Source organism: Lathamus discolor, chromosome 1 (genome assembly GCF_037157495.1).
Source record: "Lathamus discolor isolate bLatDis1 chromosome 1, bLatDis1.hap1, whole genome shotgun sequence".
Lineage (NCBI taxonomy): Eukaryota > Metazoa > Chordata > Aves > Psittaciformes > Psittacidae > Lathamus > Lathamus discolor.
This window is the reverse complement of record NC_088884.1, coordinates 75,566,469-75,572,587: the sequence shown is the minus strand read 5'-3', so window position 1 is coordinate 75,572,587 and position 6,119 is coordinate 75,566,469. Positions and strand designations below refer to the sequence as shown.

At 46.4% G+C, this 6,119-nt stretch overlaps 1 protein-coding gene across 1 annotated transcript; it reads right to left on the bottom strand.

The window, feature by feature from the left end:
* Positions 1 to 310: 310 nt before the first annotated feature.
* RAB19 (RAB19, member RAS oncogene family) lies at positions 311 to 6,109 on the bottom strand. Its single transcript, XM_065681070.1, has 3 exons — positions 5,641 to 6,109; positions 4,407 to 4,590; positions 311 to 2,066 (listed from the first exon to the last, which is right to left on the bottom strand). The coding sequence occupies exons 1-3, from the start codon at positions 5,833 to 5,835 to the stop codon at positions 1,801 to 1,803; spliced, it is 645 nt and encodes a 214-aa protein (XP_065537142.1). The 5' UTR covers positions 5,836 to 6,109; the 3' UTR covers positions 311 to 1,800.
* Positions 6,110 to 6,119: the final 10 nt, after the last annotated feature.

Sequence of the window (6,119 nt, the reverse complement as noted above, 5' to 3'; positions counted from 1 at the left end):
GAGTCAAAACTGGTTGCATGGAAGCTGTATTGCTACTTCTTCAGCTATTTTGAAAAGTTATGGTGTTAACTGTTAAATATGTGAACTGAAACACAACTATTAGTACCAAATCAAGATCAAATGAAGATTTTGAGCATCAGAAAGAAGATGCTGAAGATGCTTTTGCCACACCAGGCTATAGCAAAAGGCTTAAAAGGCTAACACCGAAGACCACCCCATTGGTTTACACATAGCTGCATTAACCCCTGCTCTTTGCATGTGATGGCAAAGAACATGGCCAGAGCAAGCACTAATAATACTAGACTACAAATCAGTGATTCATTCTGCTTTATTTTTTGTGCTTCTCAGACAGGATTTTCCAGAAATACTTTCTACATGTTTCTCCCCTATTTCTCAAGAACTTGTGAAACATGGGTAGGCTGCCATCTGGTAAACCAGCAGCGTACCAGCCTTCCCAGGGCTTCTTTGCCTGTAACCCAGGCTGTGTTTTATCACTACAGAGTTTGAGTTCCACTTCATAACTTAACAGTAACTAAGTGACGCACTTTGGTACATGTGGACTGCAGTCAAAAAAATCTGCATAATATTTCTTCCCTCCCTTTCTTTGTTTCCATTTTTGGGGAAAAATAAAACAAACCAAGCCCAAACAAAAACCAACCAAACTACAACCACAAACCCTTCCTTCAGTTCTGGTACATAGAAATTAGCCTTCAATAGCAGAGCTTGCATTTGGGAGAAGCAAAACCCTTCTGTTTTGGCTACCAGGATATTTCGTCTCCATAGCAGTAGCCTACACACTTGCCTAGGGGTAATCTTCTGGTACACCCCATACCATTCCCTTACTGCTCTGAGGTGAGATTCTATAATCAAACCATCTTACACCTCTTGCTGAGTTTTACAGGAGCTTGAATCCTTTCTTCACACTGCCTTGAAAATCTACAGGTATACTCTCAAGCTGCCATTGGCCCACCATGCAAACTACAGAAGGCTTTTGGTTAAAATCAGCACATCAAAAGCAAGACAAGGTGTGCATGGGGGGGAATTCCTTTCACCCCAGCATTGATTTAGGCCATTACCAGTGCCTTGGAAGCTTCACTACTCCTAGCAAGTCTACATAGCAGGTCAGAGATCATTACTGGAATCAGTTCTTACAGAGCAATACAAAAACCAGCTCTTCTCACCCCAGGAAGAGGGTTGGGACCCTCGTCTATCACACTCTGCCTGCTGTGAAACCCCAGGGATGTCTCCAGGTTTGTCTGGTGACGAAGTCAGCACAGATGTAACTCAGTTCTGGGGATGGGTGGCTACATGCCTGACATCAGGACTGCCCCTAAATGAAAGTTTAAGCAGCAGTGGGTTAGCGCTGTCCAAGCACATGTCAGGCCTTTTAAAGCTACCAGCAAAAAGTAAAGTGCTTGCACTAGAACAAACAACATGGCTTATAAGGGTCAAATCAACACAGAGCTCTGGTGCAAACTTCTCTTCAGACACAGCCACAGACATCACTTAAGGAGATAACTGGAGGCAGTAATTTCTACAGTTCTCTTTGGTTAAGGCAAGGGCTGGCAGCTCCCCAAGTCCTCCCAGCTCAGATCATGTTAAAGTATCAGCTGCCATGTTCAAAGCAGCCTGTGCTACCAACAGCAACGATCTCTGAAGATGCTTACAAGCCAAACTGCAAAGTAGAGATATCAAGAGAGATGGCTCAAGGCCACATAGCGCACTCTCATCACTTGACTAAAGTGAAATCAAACAGCCTCAGAAGAAGGATGACTTTCAAGTTCTTTCTGAAATCTCTCTTCAGCAGAGGCACTGGCTCTTCTCCACACTTGGACTGGCAATCACTGGCCTGGAATCAAGACAGATGCTGTTTGGAGGGTTCTCTCCATGAAGCTGTAAGGTATTACGGGCTATTAGCTCCTTAGCCATTAGCATGAACACCTCTTCTATGTTTTGAGCTTCTTTAGCTGATGTCTCCAGCACAGCTAAAAGCCCGTGCTTCTCCGCCAGTGTGCAGGCATCTTCAAACAGGACTTGGCGCTTATCCAGTGAGTCCGATTTGTTCCCTTAAAAGAAGCAAAATACATAACTCAATAACTTAGTTTCTCAACAAATTAATCTTTAAATGCAATAAATTAATTCAGTTTTGTTAAGCAATAGATTTACATTAAGAATGGGAGTTACTGCAAACAAACCCCAACAAAACAACCAACAACCAAGATGTAAGCCACAAACAGAATGCGGATCAAAACTGCAGCTAGAAAATGAGTTAAAAATCCAACAAAACCTAAACCCCTGTGTTTATCTACTTACTTGCTGTAGGCAGTGATGCCGGAGGATTATTTGGAAGCAACTTTTGGTCCCTATCCCCTAATGTTCTTAAACATTAAGTAGCTTTTAACTTAAATATTAAAAAATACAGAAATCTTGTAGCCATGATGATTGTACCTAGCAAACCAAAGCAATTTTGCATGAAGGTTTATTACTCGCTCAGCCTTCAGTGGAAGCCACATGTGTTATGCTATTGTCACGCTACCCTAATTCATCTCAAGGTGGACGCTCAGCTCTGAAGATCTGCAATGTTGTTAGCCTAAAGCAGATCTCCTCCCCCCAGAAAGCCCCACGAAACCCCAGGAAAAGCCTGGTTAACTTAATCAGATTTTAACGTGACTTGTTTAATACACATCAGCCATGGATTATGTCAAAAAAGACAAACATTCACACCAGCCACCTTAATGCTTAAAATATATACTTACTAAGTTTCCACACGTCTACATTTAACTTTCACTTGAAGCAGTTCAAATCCGTCAGAGGTCATGAAACACCTCAGATAAAATACCTGTGTCTATTTAAGTAGCTGCATCACATGTGAAATTACCATCAGTTCTGGTACATGCAGTACTTGGCTTAAGTCTATATTCATAGTTTCAAGACAACCCTTCATCGATTCAGATCTTGAGTTTGAATATAAGCCAACTCCCTTCCCATTAAGTCCCTTTTTCTAAAAGGAAAAGAAACCAAAACATCAACCCACCCCAAAAAACACACCTTGCTTGAGGGTTATTTGCCTTCTTAAAAGGATTCCCAACCCCCTTTCCTCCTCCAGTTCCAGATGGGAAAGTTGGACTTTACATTAACCTCATGCTAGAAAGGTGTACAACATGACTGTGTAATGAAACATACAAAGACTTCCTGCCAAAGTAAGTAAAGCACCAGCTTTGGAAGAAAGCGCCAAGCTGGATCCTTATTAAAAAGCTTCATTTTCACCAACTTCAGACCTTCTTTCTTAAAGAAAAAAGAAATAACAAATCCTACCACCATCAATCCTCACAACACACACAGGTAGGTCTTACTCTTCAGCTTAATGAGAAGAGTTAGAAAAGCCCTACCAAAGTTAAGTGATTTATTCCCCCATCAACACCTCTTGACTCATTCCAAGCACTGTGGTTACATGCAGGTCAGGGTTTGTTGTTTGTTTCTGCAGAGGAAAAACAGGAAGAACTACCACAGCACAGTAATCTGCAAGGAGCACAAGCAGATGCTTAGGACACATGCTGGCTGTGCTGCGGGGCTCAGCTGCCTGTCTCCAAAAGCTGGTTTGGGCTGCTGTGGCTGCACGTGTTGCTCTCAGCACAGTGCCATGGCAGAACAGGCAGAAGCAGGGGAATGTAAATAAAGGTTCTGTCATTTTACTACACCAGTTCCCTCACTTGCAGCTTCTTCCATGGGGGAGGGAAGAGTAATAACAACTTGAAACACAAAGGAAAGAACCACACTGCTTCCTACCAGCTCCATTGTCAGCAACTCCTGCCCATTCCTTTCCTGAAGGGGCAGAGCTTCCTGAATATAGTGGAGGAAACAAGAAGGAGGAATGCAAGCAGACTACTTCATGCTCTGCAAAAGCCACATCCCCAGTCTACTGTCTTACCTGATCGGAGTCCCATTACAGAGCAATGCGCATGCTTATCAGAAGAACAGAGAGGAAAGATGAGAACTAGGAGTTGTGTTGCTGTGTGTGTTCCCCTTCTTCTTGCATTACTGAGCTGCTAAATTCCTGCACATCAGGAGCATAGGGTAAAGTTCACTGCAGTTCTAACCTCAATTCAATCTAATTCAACCTCAGAGTTGTCCTTGCTTGCTAGATTAGCAAGCTTGTTGTATTATTCCAGCAAGAAAGGATCAAGGAAAAAGGCTTCACTGTCTGCTATGAGCTTGGTCCTGCTGTGACTTTCCTCATTTTCTTTAAACTCAGGCCAAACTGATACACCTTCTGACCTCTTTTAATCAAAACTGCCTTCTCCTTTAATGCGCAGTTTATAGAGGCTTCAAGTAGTGAGGAAAAGCGAGGGGGATTTTACATACATATTAACAACTACATAATGTAATATCTAAAATTAGATTCCTACCAATTAACATCATGACCAAGTTTGCAGCACCATATTTTTCAATTTCATGAATCCAGTGAGGAATGGATTCAAATGTGGACCTCCTAGTAAGGTCATAGGCAAGGATGGCCCCATGGGCACTCCTGTAATAAGACTGGGTTATTGTCCGGAAGCGTTCTTGACCAGCTGTGTCCCACACTTGGATCTGTAAGAGAAAAAGTGATAGTTGTAAAGACCAGCGAATGCTGCTTCCCTGGTGTCTGCCATCACTAGCTATGCTTTGGAAACCCCTTGTCTAGAAGGCAGCTAGACCTTTCCCAGCTCACTCCATTACACCACAGCAGTGACTTTGCCCACTCTACATCTCTACAATGAAGAGACATTTACATGCCTGTAAAGACGATCCAACCAGACCAAAGGGAAAGCTGCAGGAGTAAACCTAACTTTGTAAAGAGACCAAGAAACCCAGTTTCAACAACTGTACTAAAAGATACAGAGTGTTACAGCCTTTTAATAGGCAAGGAAGAAAAGCTAAGAAGCCCTGATGCAGGGCTGGGCAGAGCAAAGCCATATAAAGGGCAGGCATCTGAATTCTCATCTGCAGATAGAAGCAAGTTGTAGATAACAAATTCTTCTGGTGTTTGTCTTACAAGTCTACATCTTCCCTCAAATCATGCACACTCCAAAGCAGAGCCTTGCAAACTAAAGGGTTTTCCCTCAGTGTCCCAGTCCAGAGGAGAGCCACTGAAGATGCTCAGAGTGTGGGAGCACCTCTCCCATGAAGACAGGCTGAGAGGAGCTGTGGCTGCCCTTGGAAGTGTTCAAAGCCAGGCTGGACAGGGCTTGGAGCAACCAGGTCTAGTGGAAGGTGTCGCTGCCCATGGCAGGGGGTTGGAACTGGATGAGCATTAAGGTCCCTTCCAACCCAAACCAACCTATGACTTCTGAGTGAGGGAAGAGATACCCTGCTCAAACCAGAGCTGGCTTTCAAAAAACTATCTCCACAGAGGCAAAGCCTGAGCCCTCTCTCTCCAAAGGCAGATCCAGAGAAACCACAAGAGTGCGTATGTACCAGCTTAGGGCGACTGTACCAAGTCAGGGTGACTGCCTCCCTGAGGGGATCCTGCCAAGGGAAAGATCCCCCCGGAAGCACCCCTAGCCAGCAAGAAACCCAGCTCTTGCTACTGCCTTCAGTGAGGCCGGGCGGGAAGCGCTGCAGCCCCCCCGCTTCCCCTGGGTCCCCCCAGCCCCTCACCTTCACTTTCTTGCCGTCGATGTCCATGGAGCGCACGGTGAAGTCCACGCCGATGGTGTTCTGCTGCTTCTCGTTGAACTGCCCCGTCTTGAAGCGGTGCACCACGCACGTCTTCCCCACGTTAGAGTCCCCGATCAGGATGATCTTGAAGAGGTAGTCGAAGGCATCGTCCGCGCTGGAGCCGGGGAAAGGCATCGCGGCTGCCGGGCGGGCAATGAGAAGGACCCCGCTCCGAGGGCCGGGGAGGGAGCGCCGCGCCTGCCGGCTGCCCGCTCACCTGCCGGCGCTGCCCTGCCAGGACAGGTACCGCCCGCTTTGTACCGCCCCGGCGCTCCCGGGGCCGGCGGGAGATGTAGTTTTCCTCTGCCTGCGCCCGCCCTGCCCCGCAGGCTCCGCCGCCACCGGTGCGGCCGCCGGGCGCGGCTGCAGGCGAGGGGCCCGGCGCGCCCGGGGCACAGCCGCAGGGCCCCGGGCAGCGG